The sequence below is a fragment of the Heterocephalus glaber genome, unplaced genomic scaffold (assembly GCF_053883595.1).
Source record: "Heterocephalus glaber isolate CG9 unplaced genomic scaffold, H.glaber_assembly_v1.0 deba00001461, whole genome shotgun sequence".
Lineage (NCBI taxonomy): Eukaryota > Metazoa > Chordata > Mammalia > Rodentia > Bathyergidae > Heterocephalus > Heterocephalus glaber.
The window spans coordinates 24,721,566-24,744,082 of NW_028258308.1; the positions used below are offsets into that span (position 1 = coordinate 24,721,566).

General features: G+C 33.0%; 1 protein-coding gene across 6 annotated transcripts in view; it reads right to left on the bottom strand.

Moving 5' to 3' along the window:
• Micu3 (mitochondrial calcium uptake 3) overlaps positions 1 to 22,517 on the bottom strand; it is a 120,438-nt gene that overhangs the window by 149 nt on the left and 97,772 nt on the right. For 2 of the 6 annotated variants that reach the window (XM_021265095.2, XM_004853089.3), the window contains 6 exons: positions 18,539 to 18,639; positions 17,831 to 18,002; positions 8,034 to 8,142; positions 5,614 to 5,771; positions 3,987 to 4,056; positions 16 to 2,363 (listed from right to left, as the gene is read on the bottom strand). In XM_021265095.2, the coding sequence (XP_021120754.2) occupies positions 3,988 to 4,056; positions 5,614 to 5,771; positions 8,034 to 8,142; positions 17,831 to 18,002; positions 18,539 to 18,639 (609 nt within the window). In that variant the 3' untranslated portion in view covers positions 16 to 2,363; position 3,987. Of the gene's footprint in view, positions 1 to 15; positions 2,364 to 3,986; positions 4,057 to 5,613; positions 5,772 to 8,033; positions 8,143 to 17,830; positions 18,003 to 18,538; positions 18,640 to 22,517 lie in introns of those variants that run through there. The other 4 variants (XM_021265097.2, XM_021265096.2, XM_021265098.2 and 1 more) reach the window with 4 other exon arrangements.

Sequence of the window (22,517 nt, forward strand, 5' to 3'; positions counted from 1 at the left end):
AAGAATACTACAAGGTTTTATGATTCAAGGGCAGGTATATTTATTTTAAAATAATATAAAAATGTAAGATAGGTTGCTTTACAATTATAATTTATAAGAACAATTAATTGGAATTTCAGTTAAATAATTTCTTGTTGGGAAATGAATCTGAGAAGTACCATAAACCACTTAGCACATAGGCTTTCTCTAGAAAGCATAATACTAATATTTTGTGATTAGCTTAATCCTTGTCAAGAATAGTCTGGGGACGGGGATTTAGCTCAGTGGTTCTGCCACCTGCCTCGCAAGCCCAAGGACCCGAGTTCAATCCCTGGTACCAAAAAAAAAAAAAGAATAGTTTGTAAAAGGAAATACCAAAATTAACAGCAGACACGTATTTAGCACATTATTTTCAAAAGAATTTAAAAATATTTCAATTGATGTAATCAACAATCCAGTGAGATATTTTAACTTCTATTTTATAGGTGATAAATTTCAGGAGGGGTATTATAAAAGGAATCACTGTAATTTATTATTCTCTTTCCATTTAACTGATCAGAATATTTTATTTATTCCCATTATTATATTATGTTGCATTCTTGTATACAAATCCACCCACACTGATAAGTAATAAAAACCAGTGATTATGTATGTTGGAGGGTATTTTTCCTTGGGAGAATGATGGAATTCTAAAGGGTTTTCATGAGCTAATTCAATTTTTAATCTGTATTTATAAGATACACTCCATGTATTAAAGATAATTTAACTTATAGTTCAAGACCAAACTGCATTTTTCAATTATTTTAGATATAAAATAATATGGAGAACACTCAATGTAAAGTACAATAGAGCTGGATGTGACAAATAAATAAGCATCTCTACTCAATGAACTGACTGAATCTTCAAAGTGGGTGAACTTAAATTATTATACTATGTGTATTATACTACATTTCTATGTGAAATAAATAATTCAGATAAAGAGTGTAAAAAGTAATAAACAAAAAATCAATGCTCATAACATTTTCTTGGAAATAACATTACTTCTATAAAAAAGATGATGCAAATCAATTTCACATTTATTAACATAAAAACAAACTCAGTGTTTCCTATTTTTCTATGCAAAAGCAATATAATAATTGGAGTGTATGTAATTTCATTAAATATGTCTTAGAAAAGAAGATAAATGAACTATATTCCTCATGCAATATAAACTTAAATTCATTGCACTACTTTTGTATAATATCTTTATATAAACTACATGTCTTTAAACAGATTTCTACTAAATACTATCAAATTATTTCTCCATTTGAAAACCTAATTTTGTGATTTTTCAATAGAAAGATTTTATTTTCCCTTTTAAGACATATTGTTTTTGAAATAGCAAATTATATTTAAATTATTCATTATTACTGGTATCACTTTTGCATGTGGTCCTTTGGCAAGAAACAAAAAATTAGCTTTTGCCTTTATACATTAGTCTTTTAAACTATTTTTGATTATTAAGTTATAACACTCATTTTGGTACCACAGACATACATTAACAATATGGAATAAGTTACAGAGTGTAGAATATTATTTTTACTAGCATTACATATATCACCTACAATCAGGAGCAGCATCATGTTTAAAACAATAATGATATTGTTTATTACAAGTGACTCTACTTCTAATTATCAATATATGACATTTTGTTGAGAAAGAACTCCATATTTTAAGTTTATTATACTATACATAAAAGATACTAGACATTCTGTTCACTTTGGTGTATGAATAGCAAGAAACTTTTCACAAGTCAAGCAATATATGTTACTTACATACTTTTAAAAGTTAAAAGTACAATGTAAACCATCATCATGTTATTTAGTACCTTAATTTCTACTTATTTGCCAAAAATCGTTTCAATATACTTAAAAACCTGGCAAACAATAGGGATTTACTAACAATTCTAAGGGCCCTAAGATAAATAAAAGCAATATTCATTTTCCAAATTAAGTTCACAGTCCAAAACAAGAGAAAATGTGTTGTCCATTTTTAGGTGATCTACATTCTATGAGCCATAAAGTACTGTGAAATGAGGCAAAGTTTTAATAAATAAATAAATAGAAATATTTAAAATACATTATTATATAGTCACTGGAAGTGTCTTTATACTTCTGAAAGGAATGAAAAAGTGCAGAGTTCGGTAAATCAAGGCAAAAGCTCAACCTGATTAATATAACAAAGATAGAAGAAGCATTTTATGCATTTAAGAATTCCATTCAAGAAAAATAGAAATTTCATCTTTTCTTTCATTTTTTACATGTTCTGATCTCAGACTTGCTTCCATTCAGAAATTTTTGCTTCTGTGTTTGTCAGATAATAGTTCTTTAAAGTTTGGTTTAGGACTATTGGATTAAAAGAAATAGAAAAATACAAAAGTGATTATGTTGGCTATAACTCAGAGGTGATGACATTAATCAAAATTCTTAAGAAAATCATATGAAATTAGTAAAAACATTCCACATAAAATATATAAAACAAACACTTAAAGTAATTATACAACCTTTCCTTGACTTTAAAAGTTCAGTGTTTCATGAGAAACTTTTGTAATCTTCAGTCTTAGGTCTAGAAAAAGGTCACTTCTACCTATGGTTCTATGTACTAATATGTAGAATCTGTAGTGTTAGTGTAATGCTACTATAAATTGGAATATTACTTATATAGATGTATAAATGGAATGGCCTTAGATAAATAAATACGGCTACTTGTTGCTGTAACATTTTATAACAGTATTTCCCCAAATGGATTCTCTAAAACATTAGATCTCAGAGCCTCTTTGAAAAATGCTGATTAGTACAGTTTCCTTTTAGAAAGAAAATGCATAGTAGTATAGTAAAGTGTGATAAATTCTATGAAGGAACCGATTGAATCATTGTATTATATTTTTTCAAACTTGACTAAACAGTTCTATTTTTAAAATTCAATTTAATGTTTTTGGGTTTTTTGTGATGGGGTCTTGCTTTGTATCTCAGGCTAGCCTCAAACTTGTGGCGATCCTCCTGTCCTAGCCTCTTGACCATGCCCAGCTATTTTTTTAAGAAAAATATGCATTGATATCCTGATGAACCACTTATGAAACAGTCCTACAGACATACACAAATGCTTCAAGCTTGAAGAAAACAGCAAGCAATATGCAAATGCCTTCATTTATAAATAAAAAACCCTTCTGTTCTGAAAACCTAAGCAAAATCTACAATTGATTCAAGTTTTGTAGCTACATCTGACTTTAAAAAAAAGGCGGGGGGGACAAATCCTTTGTTTTGAAGACTAGTAACAAGTTTTAGGTATTTCTTTGGTCAGTTCAAATGGAACAGATCTCCTAAATCTTCCTCATTATTCCAATCTCTGATAACTGTGTAGTAAATAATAAATAAGATGGTTTTGCCATCAGGAAAATAAAGCTCAAATCCTGGTGTGTCAGTTACTTGCTAGTTATTTTAGTTGTTACTTGCTAACCTAACCTTTATTTTCACTGTTGTTGAATGGGATATCTATCTCTGAGAATTAAATGAGATACCACATGTAAAACAACACTTAGTATACTGTCTGTCATCTAAAATAATTATTTAAAAAATAGCAAAAGTTCAGAATCACAGTCACCAAAACCAGTAACACATACACTCCTTAGGTGCTAGCAATCTTACATTATAGAAGTACAATTTGAATTTATTATACTGTACCTGCTCAGGTACAAAAAAAAAGTTCAACATAAAATATTTTAAATCAAGATACTTAAGTGGCTTAAAAATTTAAATTATAATTCTATTTCTTTCAGATATTTTCCTTTTTTCCTTTTTGGAGGTGCTGGGGCTCAAACTGAGGACCTTATACATGTTGTGCATGTGCTCTACCACTTAGCTACACCCCTACCCTCTTTTTGGCTATTTTCTAAATATTGTAACAGAAAAATAAATTACAACTCTTTTTTGTGTTACTTAACAAATTTAGAAAAATAGAAGTTAACTTACTTTATCTGCTATGAAGTTCTTTTTTCAGGCAAGATTTGAAAGTAGGATACTTTTGGACTGTCTTATAACCCTGTAGAACAGAGAATTAAAAATGTTCAAGTATACAGAAAGAAACATAAAGCACAATTTCACTTAAAGGTGGAATATAAAAAGGTCAAACTCGAAGTAGAGTAGAATGGTGGTCACCAAAGGATAGGAGGTCTGGGGGTGGGGTGGGAGGAAGTTAACCAAAGATTAGAAAATCCCCATTTGATAGAATAAGTTTGCAAGATTAATTGCATAGAAAGGTAACTACAGTTAATAATTATGGATTGTGTATTTTATTTTTTTGAGACAGGGTCTCACTATGTAGGCTGGCCACAGACTCACAATGTAGCCCAGGCTCCACTCAAACTCATGGTGATCCTTCTACCTGAGCCTCCCAAGTGCTGGGATGTATTGTGTATTTTAAAACTGCTTTTAAAAATAGATTAAAAATATTCTTACTATTTTTTGTAAGTATACTCTTCATATATCTTTAAGTATGTGAGGTAATGGATATATTAATTAGGTTGATATAATCATTCTATAATGTATACATATATCAAAACATTACATAATACTGCATAAATATATACAATTTGTATTTGTCAAATACAAATTTTTAAGTGTGCAAATGTAAATAAAATGCTATAGGGCCCACAGGTATGTAATAAATACATAAAAATAAAAACACAGCACCTAAGGGAGAAACAGCATCAAAGGTTTAAAGCATAGTTTACATTTATTTTTATTATCTGTCTTTTTCAATATCTGTGGCATTATCTGATTGCTGTGGCAAAGAACCACTAGGTGGCAGCTGAGTACACAGCATCTTTACCAAGACAGCCTCGATTTAGTCATTACAAAACTAAAAACACACTAAGATGAATCTTGATTTTTTTCTTAGATATATATAGGTTTTTCTATTTTAAAATGTATAATACTTAGGGATATCCTTGCTAAAGAGGGAAGACTGAATATACTAGCTGTTAATTTTAATAGAAGTTTTTCTTTTTCCATTTGTGGCACCTCCACAAATATGTTAGATACTTAAAACATTTATTGAATCATGCTATATTTCAAGCTTTATAGCATGTTTCTTAGAAAAAAAATCATTGAATTTCAAGTAGTGACTTTTAGTATGTCAACAGAAAAAAATATTTTTACAGGCAAAACCCTTTTAAAATTTGTTTTCCACATAAATGATAATGAATATGTGATAACTTAGGGAGTCTCAAACTGCCTAGAAGGAATGTTTCTCATAGAAAATGAGAAATAGTATTAGTTCCTTGCATATTAGCAAGTCCAAAAAGCCAATATGGGGACTGGATTTTTCAAAAATATCTGGCAACTGAGCTAAAAACATTAATTGAATATGAAAATAAATTATTAGAAGTCAAAATCATTTTCTGTATTTTTATTTATCTGTATTTTTATTTATCACCTCAAACTATGTTTGAAAGTAGAAAGGGCCTATGACTTTTCTTTCCTAATAAAGCATTTCATATTTATATTCTTAAAAATTTGTATAAACTTTCTGAATGCATATTTTTTTATACTCAGATTTTAAAAAGAATAGTAATAGGCTGGAAATGTGTAAGTTTACCCGGAATCCTCTATGAAGTCTGTCTTTCATAATTCCAATAAATTCTTTATAACTTAACTGGTCATCTTTGTCAACGTCAAAAATCTTGAAGACAGTATTCACTAAATGAGGTGAAAGTTTAAGTCCAGTAGCTACGTAGACAGCACGTTTAAATTCATCTAGATAAATGTCACATAAAAAGAAAAACAGCCTATTAACTTTATTTTTTAGTATATGTTAATTACTAGGAAGGATGTTAAAGAAGTTTTTTAAACATGGGTCATGATATTATATAATACATGACTCTTCTTAATTATACTGCTTTTTAGGGAATAAGATTTTGTGTATTTAATGAAAAGATCAAAAAGTAACTGTAGGGGCCGGAGATTTAGCTCAGTGGTGCTGCCGCCTGCCTCGCAAGTGCAAGGTCCCAAGTTTGATCCCTGGTACTGCTCCCCCCACCCCCCAAAAAGTAACTGTATTTTGTTTTGTTTTGTTTTTTTTGGTACCGGGGATCAAACTCGGGACCTTGCGCTTGCGAGGCAGGTGGTGGCACCACTGAGCTAAATCTCCGGCCCCTAGTAACTGTATTTTGGTTAATAATACATTCATAACCAATGAATATTAATTAGTATCTACTGTCAGTGATAGGGAAACTATTAAGATAAATAAGCTTTCAAGAAAAAGTCAGATGGAATATGAGTCACTTGCCCAAACAACCACTATAGAGGGCCATCCAAAAATGTACCAATAAAGTGCTGTGAATAATTTAGAAATGAATGATTACTTCTATTTGCAGGGTAGAGAGAAGGGCGAGAACCACAGTGATTTGGAAAGGTGGTAATTTTTGTATTTGAGCTACGCCTTGAAGGAGGAATGATTTCAACTTATAATGATGAGGGAAATAGCAGATGAGAGGACATGAGTGAACATGAGAGCATGAACAAGAGAGCATATTCAGAAGACAACAATCTGGTTTGGCTGTAACAGGGGACATGTAGGATCTAGAGAAGCTCTGAATAGAGCTGCTGCCTTTCAGGCAGAAGGCATCTAAAAAACTTAAGAGTTTTCCATAGAAGGTATGTCGTAGAAAGGTTAATTTGTGTTTTAGAAAGATTCTGTGAGTTGTCTAGGAAATATTAGAAAGGAAAGTAGCTAGTTGTTGGAATGTCACTTAGGTGGCTTATGCAATAGTACTTTGAAGAAGTAATAATCCTAATTAAGATGCTAGCACTGGCAAAAGAAAATAAAGAGATAGATATATTCCTAGTACTGTACTGCAAGAGCAACACAATTAATTTTTTCTACTTCTAAGTTCCCAATGTAAAAGAGCAGCTTTCTATTCTGAATCAAGTAAGTAGATACTGATTTTTTTTTTGAAAGCTTATCATAGTAGTAAAGGCAGTTCTTTGATGTCTTGGTTCTAAAAGTTTTGGTTTGAAAACACTAAAGTAGTTTGAGAAGACAGAATATTTGACCATAGAAAATAGCATATGTGAACATATTTGGTTTGAGAAGATAGCATATTTAAACATATTTGGGCTATAGAAAGAATAAAAAATGAATTTTCTAGTTTCTCTTAACGAATAAATAAATGAAGCCAGATAATGGATTTATTATCCATGGGTGTTAAGGGCTTTTATTTGTTTGTTTTGGTGCTACGGATTGAATCCAAGCCCCTTAAAACCCTAGACTGTCCTCTGAGATTTAAACATGAGAATTAACACATTATTTGATTATAGCAGAGACAGCTGAAATCATCTTAAAAGATGCAAATAAAACGTCTCCCAATAGTATGAATTTTTAAAAAGGCTATATGGCCACGAAGGGAGAAAAGGTAACTGTAGACACAAAATAGTAGCAAAAGGACTTGGCTTGTCAGCCAACCTACAAAGAACAAGCCAGCTAGGTGGTTCTGAGGACAGAGGCATTCCGAATTCTATGACAACTTTATTTTTTGGTAAATAATGGCAAGTCATTATTCAATTTTATACACTATTCTCAAAAATCAGTTAACATAAGTAAATTCATGGCTAGGAGGTGGCTCTGCTGACAAATTTCCAGTTTTTCATCCAGTAGGTAAAATAAATAGTATCCTGGAGAATGTCTGGATCATGGCTGACAAGGTCTCTCTAGGTAGACATGTCCTTCAGTGTTACCCAACAGCCACGAGGTTGTCTCTTTATTGTACTTTTTTTAAATAAACATCATGAGTTTTTCCTCATAATATGAAATTAAAGACAAAAATGAATTTTTAAAAACTTAGCACATTTCCCTAAATTTTTTTTAAATGTCAGAACCTCTTTCTCACTGAAATTATAAACAAGACGTTCAGGGAAGTTGATGGATGATACAACATAGCTAATTAAGTTGTTGCCAAAGTTTCTATAAACAATGTAGAATTATTTTTTGCTTTTAAGTTTTGAAGAATGATTACTTACCTTGTCCTATAGAACGGCTTGCAAAGTTATACATGTTTAGGGCTATTGCAAAGTCTTCTAGGTTGTTCAGAAACTGGAAAAACGATCTGAATTCATCAAATGTGATGCCCTATTTTGGGAAAATAAATGTAAATACAATTACTGGTGCCAAATTTATTTAAATAAATATCTACTCAATAGAAACAAACAGATTAAGCATCTGCAATATAACTTGCATATAAACATTTCCAGGGCTCAATCTGAAACCTTTTTCTCCAAATGGACTGTAAGATTCACTCACACTTATTTTCACTGGTCAGGGTTGCTACCATGACAATAAGAGGTGAATATTTTAAAAATACTGTCCTTAACAACACAGAGTTCCCCAAAATGCTATAGTAAAAATGAATAAAAATTTCAATTTTGAAAATCCTCTAAGGCTCATTTTTAAAAATCCCTGAAAATATGGGGATTAAGAAAAAAACATAAAAAAGTTTCCCTGACACATGTACTTCTTAAATTGGATTCTACATTAGATCATTCATGTCTTTATAATGACAATGCAAAATCAACATGTTGACTAAGCATCAATAGTAGTCTGTTTGAACTTGTTGCTGTTACGATAATGCTGCCAACACAGCAAGAGAAAGTACAGTGGGCTGTGCAGATAGAGCACTGGGAGCTCAGCACACACCCTGCAGAGATCATGTAAAGGGCTAGCAGCCAGGGTAACCTCTTCTGGAATGTCGTGTGCATAAAATGCAATTACTGAGAAATGTAATTGCGTTGTATACCTACAATGTACCAATAAAAGAATCTAATACAAAAAAATGCAATTACTACCACTGATACTACTTCAATTAAATAAGAAAATTATTTTAAATAAGTTCATTGTATCTCAGAGAATAGAAAGTGCCCACATTGGGCAGTCATAACTACTTATTTGTCAGCTTACGATCTCAGAGGATACAAATTTGGACATGAGGAGCTAGGTTTAGTTAATGTGTTCTCCTCAACACAGTTAACATAAATGAGAAAGTACTCTGAGAAAAGAGTAGAGGGCCAAGATTAGAGGGCCAAGATCTTAGGCTTATTTGCCATAAAATGAGTAAAAAAGGAAAGCTAGGAAAAACCCCAGAGGCGTTTATTTTCCTGTATGCTGCTTACTGGTTAAATGATCTATTAGCAAAATATCCAATTTTTGGTATACATTATTCCACTTCAATTCCAAACCCTCTTTCACTTGCAACATGAGATTTCTCATTGTCATTTTCTCTTTACATTTTTCTGTTCTCTCTTCCTTATGTTTGTTATGGCTACTTCAGTCCTGGATCCTGCTGTGTGACCTGATCCCATACCCTAAGATTTCTAGTGCTACTAGAATCCTTCAGACAGACTGCACCAGAATGATCTGTTTTGATATGGAGAGATTGTTGCCAGGGAAACTGATCACTGCTCTAGTTCTGTACCAGTATATACTCTGACCAGCTACCACAGCAACACACAGCATCCTGTCTGTCTCAGAATGACAAGTTACTGCCAGTACAAGTAAGAGATAGGAGGATGGGATATTTTTAAGCAAAGGGTGAACAAAGACATCAATACTTTTGAGGAGAATAAATTTCTGAAATAAACTGAAGGATGACAAACTACAATGTTCAACATCTGAACCTTTAGATTTTCAAAATAACAGTTCTAAATGTCTAGAAAGACAATCAAATTCAAAACCACACAGGAATCCTTATGTGTAGATTATATACTTTACTGTTTGAAGCTATAAAATTGTAAGACAAAAAGTAGGACATCTACTTTGAAGGACATAATTTAAAGCAAACATCCTTAATAGCACAGAGAGACAGACAGTATGGAGGGGGAACAGAGATAAGGGTTACAACTGTTTCTTTTTTGGCACACCCTCATTTCCACAATTATTACTGTGATAAGTCACTGGGACTCGAATGGAGTGTACCCTGTTAGAGGTAAAAATGAAAATTAGCTAACATGCTAATAACAAAAAAGAACTGAAAAATTTAAAGCATTAAAATATATACAATAAAAGTACAGAAATAAACCCAAATGTCTATGGTTGGTTGATTTTTCAATAGGATGCTAATACTATTTATTTTTTAAATCTTTTAAATTTTTTTGGTACCAGGGATCAAACTCAGGACCCTGTGCTTGGAAGGCAAGTGGCAGAACCAATGAGCCAAACCCCCAGCCCAATACCATTTATTTTGGAAACAACTGTCTCTTCAACAAATGGTGCTAGGACAACTGGATATCCATAGGCAAAAGAAACAAGTCAAACCCTTCATACCATTTACAAAAATGGGCTAAAAAATTGATCAAAGACCTACATTTATTACTAAAATTATAAAATCTTACAAAAGAAAATCAGAGACACAATTTTGTGACTTATTATTTGACAATGGTTTCTTTTTTTTTATTTCACTAGGTAAAATTTATTTTTTAATAAAAAATATCAGCAGCTGCTTTTAAATCAATGAATTTATGAATCCATTCTCTTCGTATAATACACATTGGCATTGAAGTAGTTTAAGGAAATGTACTGGCTATCTACAAAAAAATCAGTTTTGATTGTTGTATTTCCCCTATATTTTATGTGTCTGCACACATAAAAGAAAACTAAATTTTCAAACATTTTCTATTCAGCAATTTTTAAAAAAAAAAGTATTTTCCATTCTATGGTGTTTATAAAGAATTTAAAGTTAGAAATAAAGAAAAAAATAAGGTCCTAGGATAATTCTGCAATTATCAACATTTTTATATAGAACAACTGAGCTGGCATGCAGCAACTTCTCTTGTTGACAATGGTTTCTTAAATATGATCCTAAAAGCACAAGATGAAAAATAAAAAATTAGATTTTATCAAAATTAAAAACTTGTAGGCATCAAAGGATGCTATCAAGAAAGTGAAAAGACAACCCACCACAGAATGTGTAAGAAAACTTATACATCCATATATCTCATCTTAATAGAGAACATATAAGAACTCTCACAAATCAAACCCAAAAGACAAAGAATTCAACTTAGAAAATAGGCAAAGGACTTGAACAGACACTTATCCAAAGAAGATATATAAATGGTCAACAAATATTTGAAAAACTGCTGAACATAATTACTTACAAATGGGGAAATGCAAATAAAAACCACAATGACATACCACTTCATACCTACTAAAATGACTAAATCAAAATGGTAGACAATAACAAGTGCTGGTGAGGATGTACAGAAATTCGAAACTTTATGCATTGTTAACGGTACTGTAGAAATGGTATAGGTACTTTGAAAACAGTTTGGTAGCACCTCAGAATATTAAATACAAGGTTGCCATGTGATGTAGACATTACTCCAAAGTAGATACTCAATTCTGTGTGGGTGGAGTGTTTCTGTTTGGAAAGTGAAAAGCTTTTGGAAGTAGAGGGAGTGATGGTTGTACAGCATTATGAATGTATTTAATATCACTGAATTTTATATGTTAAAATGGTTAAAGTAGTAAATTTCATGCTGTATGTATTGTACCACAATAAAATTATATACATTTATTGAAGTATGTTATTCAGGATGTAATGAAAGCATTTACAGGTACATTTGAACGGTGCTAAGTTATAAGTGGGAAAAACTGACATAGTTAATAAGATATAATTCAACAAAAAGACAAAGTAGAAAAAGTTGTGGAGAACCGGATGTGGTGGTGCATGCCTATAATCCCAACACTCAGGAGACTGAGGTGGGAGGATCATGGTGAGTTGCAAGCCAGACTGGGGTACATACAGTGGTGAGTTCAATGCTAGCCTAAAATAGTGAGATTCTATCTTTTAAAAAGTTGTGGATATCAAATTGCTAGTATAACTGCATCAGTTGTTCAAATTGATAATGTGTTTGGTATATATCCATAACAGTAAGCTGACAAATAAACAGACATTACTGCCCAAAAAGGTTTTCTTTCTCTAAGATGGTTGAAGTATGTAAGTCTGAATAATTGTTAAAAGTACAGAAGGAGAACGGGGGAGCACCATCCTGGAAAATGGTACTTAAAGAATCAGTCCCTCTATAGAAACAACCATAAGCTGGGGAAGACTGACAAAATCAACTTTGTTTTTGAACTCTGGAATGTAATCCAAAATTTACAGCAAGCAGGGTGAAGAAAAGGGTGGCTGAAATTTACTGACAGAGTACTGTGATGCAGTCATCCATTGAACCACCATCCATTATTTTTCAATGCTGTGGCAGTAGCTTTGGGGATGCTAGCTGGCATTTCTGGTACAGCTTGCTGCTGTTCGGGGGCTCACATAGACCTTGTTCTCAAGGTACTATGGTGTGTGATTTGACCCCTGAGGGCCTAGGGTCAAATCAGCAGAGGCTGATTTTTGTTTTGTTCCCTCTCTTGCACGGGAGCAGCTCACCTGGTGATAACAGCCTGTCAAAAGATTTACAGACAGGCATACTCCATTCTTAACTGGACAAAGGATGCAATACAATAAGTGACAGACAAAACTCAAAAGCCTGCAATGGAGGAATCTGATAATAATGGCTAATAGGGCAATAGGGGCTTAAAGGGCCATTGTATATTCCTGGGAAACTGGAGTACAATGCACACACCTAAGAGTTGGATACATATTCAGAAAAGACCCAAGAGCACCCTAGGCTACAACCTCTGGCAGGTTTGTGTGCTTTGTGCAAGCAAGAGGTACAGGCTAAAGAAAAGTTTCAGGCAGTCTGCTTTAGTGTTCAAGGAGTACTCTAACTTATAGCTAAGCTTCAAAGAGTAGGAGAATACTACTGATTTTCTTTTTGACTGTAGGTTTTTAAGGAAATCTGTCAGTTCACTGTTGGACCACTAAGACAACAAAACAGACTTTGGTGACTACACACAACAAAGACTGTAGCCTTTACAAAATAGTTTGGAAAAGTACAGAAATGGATGACTGCAGAGAGAGTATATTATTTCCAGAGTTACTAGACTGTAATACTCAAAATTTCCAGTGTTTAGTAAAAAAATTACAGGGCATGCAAGAAAAATGAGGTCCATTTGCAGGAAAAAAATAAATCAGCAGAGCAACTTCTGAGAAATTCCAGACATTGGATTGATTACACAAAGACTTTAAATCAACTGCTTAAATGTATTCAAAAGAGCTAAAGGAAACCTCAAAGAACTAAAAAAATAGGAAAATGATGATCAAAATGAGAGTATCAATAGAGAAACTACAAGACAATAAACTATAAAAAACTAAAAAAACTATAAAACTATAAAGAGAAACAAAAATTATGGAGATGAAAAGTCTAATAGCTGACACGAAAACTTCACCACACAGGTTCATTAACAGATCCGAGCAGGCAGAATAAGGAATCAGTAAAATCAAAGGAAAATTTATGCAATTTGAGGAATAGAAGAAAGAGAATAAAGAAAAGTGAACAGAGTGTAAAGGACCTGGGATGCCATCAAGTGTATCAACATATACTTTAATGAGACTGAGAGAAGGAAAGAGAAAGAGATGAGGAGAAAGAGTATTTGAAGAAATAATGGTTGAAAAGTTCCAAAATTTGATGAATGACACGAGTCTACACATCTAAGAAGTTGAATGAACTGTAAGGAGGATAAATTCACAGAGACCCATATAAAGACACATTATTATCAAGTTATGGAAAGCCAAACACAAAAAGATAATCTTATAAGCAGCATGAGAGAAATGACTCTTGATATAGAAGCAAGCCTCAATAAAGTTAACAGCTGATTTCTCATCAAAACCATACTGGGGGGGGGGATATATTTCAAGTGCTTAAAGAAATAAATCCATCAATCAAGAACTGTATATTTGGCAAAACCATCTTTCAAAAATGAAGATGAAATTAAGACATTCCTAGATAAACAAAAGGCAGAGGAGCTTATCACTCACACATCTGCCCTTAACCACCTCCCTCCTGAAAATGTTAGAGGAAATACTTCAGGCTGAAAATAAAGGAAATAGTAATTTGTAGCCATATGAAGGAATAAAGATTATAGTTAAAGTTAACTACATGGGTACCACTAGCATGGTTATAATAATGATAATTAAAAAAAGGATAATAATGTATCACACAGCAATTCCACTTCTAGGTGTACACAGAAAAGAAATGAAAAGTGGTATTCAAACAAATCCATGAACATGTATATTCTTAGCAGCTCTATTCACACAGCCAAAAGACAGAAATAGCTCAAATGTCTATGTATGGATGAATGAATAAACAAACCTTGAAATGTACATGTAATTATAATCATTCAGTCATAGCAAGAATGAAGTACTCATACATGCTATGATGTGGATGAACCTCAAAAACATTATTAAAGAATTTAAAAGGTCATATATGTATGAATCCATTTATACTGAGCATCTCCAATAGATAAATCCAAAGAGAAAGCAGAGTGTTGGCTTCAAGAGGATAGAGGAAAAGGAAATACAGAGGATCTTCTGAATGTTACACGGGTTTACTTCAGTACAATTAAAATGTTTTGGAAGTGAACTAGGAAGAATGGAGTTTCCATTAAGTGAAAGTGGGAAGATGGTGTGTGAAACAAATTTTACAACCAGTAAGCCATAATCTTGAAGTCTATACACTACTGACTACTGATCTCTAGTCCTGATTGTACTCTGAAGGCTAGATGCACATATTCAACTACTTAATATCTTCACCTAGATATATAACTAGGAACAGCAACCTTAGCCTTTCCATAGTTAAACTTCTGATTGTCTCTTAATTCCAAATCTGTGGTCTTACCTAGTTCCATAAATGCTACCACTGTTGCACCTTGTGATGAAGGCCAAAACTTAAGAATTCTTTTTTTTTTTTTTGGTACCAGGGATCGAACTCGGGACCTTCCGCTTGTGAGGCAGGCGGTGGAACCACTGAGCTAAATCCCCGGCCCTCGATGCTGTGCTTTTAATTGTACTCTTTCCACAAAAAGTATCTCCTTTCCCAGGTAAAATAAAAAGCCTCGCCAAAGAGACCTGCTCTGCCCGGGGCCGGGCTCAGTCCTGGGCGCCCGTGAGACGGGCGGCGGGTGGCTCTCTCTGCCGGAACCTCCTGACCCGAGTACAGTACCCGGCAGGGCGGACCCAGGACGCGCTGCCTCAGGTGGACGTGAGGCCGCTCTTCTCGCTCTTGACCTTGAGGAACTCAAAACCTAAGAATCTTGATTCTTTTTCCTTCACGTTGAAGTAGAATCCAAGAACAAGTTCTAACAGTTCTGTTTTAAATGATTCAATATCTCACTTCTTTTCCCTACTTTTATCCCAGTCCAAACCATGCTTATCTCTTACCTGGACTCCTAATAAGAGAATCTTGTTTCTTTCAAATCTGAGCCAACTAAAGTTTGTAATCATGTAGCAGCCAAGATGAGCTTGTGAAACATCAATCAGATTACATGGGGTGCATGAATTAGATCACAACGGAGTGTCACAGTAGACACTGAACACTTGTTGAATGAAGAAGGAATGAATGACATGCCTATGCTTAAAGCAAGGCTTGTAAACTTTTTCTGAAAACGGCTAGGGAGTAGCCATTTTTGCTGCCCATATGGTCTCTGCTGAAATTACTCAGTTTTACCATTATGGTGCAAAAGTACCCACAGACAAGGCATTAAATGAATGATCATGGCTATGTTCCAATAAGACTTTATATACAAAAATAGGTGGTGGTTGTGGGGGTAGCCTGTCAACCAACCCGTTTTAAAATTTAAACTTTGCAACAGATTTTTATCACTTAGTGTCACTATTAGAATAAAAAAAAAATTAAACTCCCTTCCATTAGTCTCCAGGGACTTTTAAGACTGATTCATCTTCATCACTTACTACTTTCCTGTTCACTTATAAAATGCTTCTTGGTATTTTCTCAGCTAAATCAACCTTTTATTCCCTCCCTAGACCTTTGCTATTTGCTTCTATCTCTGCCTGAAATGCTCTTCTTCCAGGTCTTTGCATAGCTTATTCCTCATAGGCTCTCCTCAAATACCACCTCTTCACTAGACCTCTCCCTGCTAGTCTACATGCTTCTCCAGTCCCCATGATTCCTGGTCTGCTTCACATTTATTATCATTGTTTATTTTTACTTGTTGATTTTTTTCCCCTCTATTAAGATTTTGTTTATAGAACTGCTTTATCCTTAGTGGCTAGTCCAAGCTCATAAACAGATAACAAGTATGTGCTAGATAAGATGCTGAAAATGAGTATTTTAGAAATACAAAATGCTAGTCAAATAGAAGTATTGTTTTTTCTAATGGAGAGAGAAAGATGAGAGGTGGAAGAAAGGGAAAGGCATGTAGAGTATGGTGGAGGTATCACTGGCTTAGAAAGTCCTGTATTTGAATACTTGGATAAGTATCCCAGTACCTGAAAACCTCAGTCTTCCTTTTTCCAAAAGAAAGATGTACTGTACTAATAAAATAATTAAAAATTTAAAAAATGCTACAAAGAAGTATAAACAAGGAAGATATCTGTAAATTTATTGTGAGAACTGTTGAGGTAATCTAGAAAAAAATACCTATGAGAATTAATCAATTAATCCAAAATTTTCCATTTCTATTAGAATGATTTTAGTGCTATTATTAACTAGAAATTTTTAGAAGCTGAATTTAACTTAAAAATATTTATTTTGAAATAATTTTACATGCAAAAATTAACTATAAAATAGTACAATGAGCTCTTATAAATTCATCATTCTTGGAATTTGATCTTCTGAGTTATAAATTTTGATGTTTCCATTTAATGAAAGAAAAAACAAAACAGATTCAAGGCCCTACATAATAGTCTTGTCCTTTGAGTGTTGTGATTTCCAATATTTATTTTTAGGAACTGTCTATGAGTTACAAGTAAACAGATAAAAGTCTGCTGCTTAAAAGATAACATATACTAATGGTCAAATACATCAAGTCTTTTTTTTTTCTCTCCATTCCTTAGAGGACCTAGTGAATTGTTAATATCTTCACTGTGTATCCATTTTAAACAAAGTCAAGCTATTTGCAATGTTTTTCTTGGACAGATTAACTTGATCCTCCTATAAACACAAATAGAAGGCAATATATCCAAAACATCCCCATGCTTAAAGTGGTCCTTGTGACACCAGTTCTATTTGGTTGCAATGGTGCATTCAAATACCACTAGATAATGCAACTCTCAGAAGTGCTGACAACACATTTTGTTACTAAACAAACAGACAACCAGTTGTCCCAGGTTCTTAACCATTCATGCCATCCAAACTCTTTGAAAAGCCTCACTTCAACTTCTGATAAGATCACTCACTCATCAATGGCAGTCTTGAAATGACCTTTTAAAGGGTGTTATAGAAATGAACAGAGTGTGACAGAAATAATGTCAATATAAACTGTTTATATGAGGTGATGCTTACATGGTAGTCAAAGCATACAAATCAGCAGAATTCTCTTGAAAACTAATGTGTGTAATTTGAATAAAATAATTGCTAATATCCATAAGGGTTTTCAGCATACCTAAGAAAAAGATGGGTATCTACTCAGAATTTAAAGTTAATTTTTAAAAATTTAGACAGCACTGAGGACACAGAGGAAAAAGTAACATATATTTAGAATATCTTTGTTTTTTGTTTTTTTTTGGTACCGGGGATCGAACTTGGGTCCTTGTGCTTGCGCAGCAGGCGGCGAAACCACTGAGCTAAATCCCCAGCCCTATTTAGAATATCTTAATTTACAATGAAGCAAGAAAACTAACAAAAGGGAAAGATATTTTATAGACCTATATAAATATAAAATAATTGATGTAACAAAATAAACATGAGGGATCAGATACCTTCTCTTCAGGTATACTGTAATGCACATTTTCCAAAAATACCGATGTATTTTCCACATTTGTATATCGTAAAAGAATATGAGCAAAATCTTCCTCACTGATAGTATTCATTCCATTAGAGTAAGAAAGAAATTCTATTTCTAGAACTTCTGTTTGGAGGTTATCCATGAATCTATGAAAAAAGTATAAGAAAGAATGAACAAGATAAATGACCAAATATTCACTGTTCTAGAAAAGGTTACATGACACTGATTTAATGACATGACACAAAGCTTCATGAAATTTCTGTGTAATGAGAAAGCAAAGAGCACAAGTTCTGAGAGGGTTTACCACTCAATGACTACAGCATTTGCAGCAAGTAATTTAACCTTTCAGGACTTGAGTTTCCCTTCTGTGAAGGAGGGATAATAAAAGTAGCTTGCAGAGTAGTGACTGTGGCTTACTCAGACTAAAGAACTGGCAACATACTTTCTTCTGAATATACAGTAGATAATAACACAGGCAGATTATTTTTATCATTTATTAATTATCTGTTAGAATTAGTGATATAACCATGAGTTTACAGGCACTGACAAAAATGCATATTTATCATACAAAGTATTTATAGTTGAGATGAAAGTAGCAAAGTGCTTATCAGTGTGTCAGATTAACTCTAAAGACCCTTTTCATTTTAGCATTCTAATACTTTTTAGTAAAAATTAAGCTTACCTATAAAAGTCTTCAAAGTTGAGTTCAGCTTTTCCTTTCTTTCCAAAAAAGTGGACAAGAAGTGTAGTATCTGCTACTAAACTTGTGATGTCATCAGCATGCTTAAAAAAAGCCCACAAATTAAAAGTTAGTTGCAATAAAAGAAAGAGAACAGAGATATCCAATATCCCTCAATGAATTTTATCAATATAAGCAAAATACAATGATACTGTTAGAGTGAAAAGAACGGGGTGAATTTATAAATGAAATTATAGCTAAAAAGAAGTTCACATTTTGAAAACTGAAATTTGAACAAAACTGATGTTTTTATTTTAAAAATATTGAAGACTTGATATTTTAAGGAAATTTCAAGTTATGCATGTGCATGCTAAATTATTTAAAAGTTTAAATCCTCTAGTAATCATCTAAATGTGGTATTTTTTATTAAATAATTTAATTTGGATTTTCTTAATTAACCTGAAAAACAATTTTTTTTATGATGTTCAAGAGATAAATTCTTCAGATGCACCAGGTATTTGGAGCTGACATAAGAATGACCAAAAGGTTCATAGAACAGCTTTTCACCAGGATACTGTCCTTTTAAAAAAAGTACTTACTTCACAAACAAACAGTAGTGTGGTGAGCAAATGTCAAGAGTCAGATGGCTGGCTCTGAATGCTGACCCTTCTCATTATTTAAGTGACCTTAGAAAAGTTAATCTTTCTCAGGATATTATCTTCAAGAATAATAATAGTACATATGCATGAGATAGCACATGTAAATTTTTAGCACCGTGACTAGCATGCTCAGATTGTACATGTTCAAGAAATGCTAGCTAAACCGGGTGTGGTGGCACATGCCTGTAATCCTAGCACTCTGGGAGGCTGAGGCAGGAATATCCCAAGTTTGAGCCCAGCCCAGGCAATTCAGTGAGACCCTATCTCAAAATAAAAAATATAAAAAGGGCTAGGGATGTGGCAGTGAGAAGACCCTGGGTTTAATCACAGTACAGCCTCCCCACCCCCCACAAAGTTAGCTATTATTATTCTTGACAAGTTAATGTTTCAGGAAGTTTAAAAAAGACTAGCTGACAAAAACACAGTAATGTTGAAATGTTGTAAATAAAGGGATTTTTTACACAGTACACTTTTTTATTATTGAAATATATGCTGTAAAAAGCTTTAAAAATGCCTTAAAATGCAAGGTTCTGAGAACATCAACAGTTAGCAAACTCAGAAACATAATTAAGCAATGTTTTCTCCAGTGTTGTGATATTCTTTACCTCAAAACAGAGTATACTAAAATGAGAGACTTGTTTTATACAGGTTTTACATAATGACCTCATTTAGAAGTCCTCATGCCCACAGAGCAGGGCAGAGCTTCACGTAGTCTTTCAGCGTCCAAATCTTATTAGACTCAGGTTGCATGTACCCAGATAATCCAGAACCACAGAGGCATAGGGAAGAGTTTGACATTGGAGGGAAAAAAAATCAGAAAATGAAAATGGAGAAAACTTTTCCCTAAATTGTGAAACAGAGTACTGCTTGGAGTCATTGAAAACTACACCAATGACCTGAGTATCCATGTTATGTAACTTAACTTACAAGAGGGTTGAGATAAAAATAGAGACTTTATCCCTTTCTTTTATCTTCTTTGGTAAGATAAAATTAATCCACAAGTTTTCATAAAAATGTGAGAAAAAGCCATGAAAAGAACTTATGGGCCATTTATATGAAAGGCTATTATCTAATTGTGTTTTGATTAAAAATTACTTTAGGCTGGGGGTGTGCATAGCTCAGTGGTACAGTGTATGCTTAGCATGCCTGAGGTTCTAGGATCAATCCCTAGCCCCATACATACATAAAAATTATTTAAATAATTTCCAAAAAATGAAATAAATTTACATTAAATGCAAATTTGTCAAATATTAAAGTTTTAAAATCATCTTTCAGTATATTTTTTTACTGATTACAATGTAGTGATAATTTGAAGCTCAATCCAAGGGATGGAAGAAATCTTCAAACAATTTAATGAGATGTTTGACTAATTTATTTTTATTTATTTATTTATATTTTGGTACCAGGGATCAAACTTGGGAACTTGCACCTGTGAGGCAGGCAGCAGAACCACTGAGCTAAATCCCTGGTCCTTGAATAATTTATTGAAACATTAAGGACAATGAAAGTTTAAAGCAAACAAAAATATTTAAATTTCAACGGTAGTATGAAAAATAGAGTTTATAATTCTGGTATGGACAGACTTATTTAACAGTTGCACAATATGTTCATCACATACTCTGACTTTATTATATATGATTTTGGTTGGAAAGTGGTGTCAACAGTGACATGCAAATTTTCATTGTATGATTTTATAATAATTGAAAAGACATAGCTTTACTATAATTTAAAAAATCTATAGTTGGAAACGCTCTGGAATAAGAATATGAGTCAATATCTAATTTACTTATAGTATTTAAAGAGAACTATTTTATCTTAAACTATACATGTAACAAAGAAATACAAAATTATACATTAAATACGTAACAAAGATAAAGAGATTTCCAAGCTTTCTTTTTGAATCAACTTGAATTCTGAAATACTAATACTATAAACTGTACTATGTTATACTGGTATCTGTAGTAACCTATAAGGCATTAGAATCAGTTGTAATTTAATTATAGTTAATTTTCATTATTATTCTCTGCAATTCAGGAGGGTGGTAAAAGAGATAACCCCCAACTAATTATTTTATTTTTGGAACATAATACAAATTTTGTTTTAATTTCTTTTTTACCTTTTTGTATCTTTTATCAGATTTACTTTTTGATGCTTGAGTCCATTCACTAATTCATTCAGCATCTTATGATCATAGTGTGGACTAATCATAGCCACTAGTGTACTGGTAAACTGGTACTTTAGAAAAATAAAAAATTGGCTGATATGTAACGCTTATTTCTGTGGTGTTGCTGTTCTATGTGGCTACTTTCAAGGGACTACAGGGAAGTCACACTGTTGAGCTGGGAAGAGATGGACAAAATCAGCTCCAAGAAGCTGTCCACTCTAACCCTAATAGAACCATAAACTCTTTCCAAAGATCTTACATAAATCATCATCTGTGTGTACAAGACCTGACTGGTCTTCTGATAAGAAGCCTCCAAGATTTTAATTAAATTCAAAATCTAATGAGCAAATTTTGTCTATGGGAATTATAGCAGAGTTACATGGGACTAAGGAAGGGCTGTGTTTGGGAGGTGGACACTGGTATGGAGAGACACAAGAGTCACATGACTGTTCATTTGAACTTGAGTACGGAGGCTACAGTTGGCTTGTAGAGACTCACAAGGATTGTGCTCCCACTTGCTCTTATTTTAAAGCATAGACTACTATGTGCCTACCTAATATGATTACAAAATAGAGCTCTTCTGGGATATCTGTACATGGAACATCTGCCAATTCATGCCTACACGATGGCTCAAATTTAAAAGGTAACTTTAACAGCTGGTCTTAGTTACATTATACTTTTATATCACAGATTAAAGGGTAAAATGCAATTTTGAATAGTTTTTAATTTTTATTGGTACATGTTTGTGGTATATAATGATTACATTCATTGTAGAGAGCTGATGTATGTACATTACACATCTTAATTCTTTTTATGTCCCCTTCCACTCACTTTCCCTCCATCTTTTGGTTCTCTTCTCATTTGCAAAATAAGTGTCTTCCTATTTCCTATTATCTATCTTTTATTTTGCTCTTTGATTTGTTTATACTTTGGGTTGTGTGTTTATTTTATTTAATATTACGGCCTCAAGGTGCATCCATTTTCCTACAAATGACTCAAATTTGTTCTTCTTTAGAGCACAGTAGTACTCCATTGTATATAAATACCACATTTTCTTTACCCATTCATCTGCTGATGGACATACAGGCTGCAAAATGCATTATTTATCTGTTTGGGGACTTTAAAATTAAACATGAGTGACAAGATTAACATTTCCAAG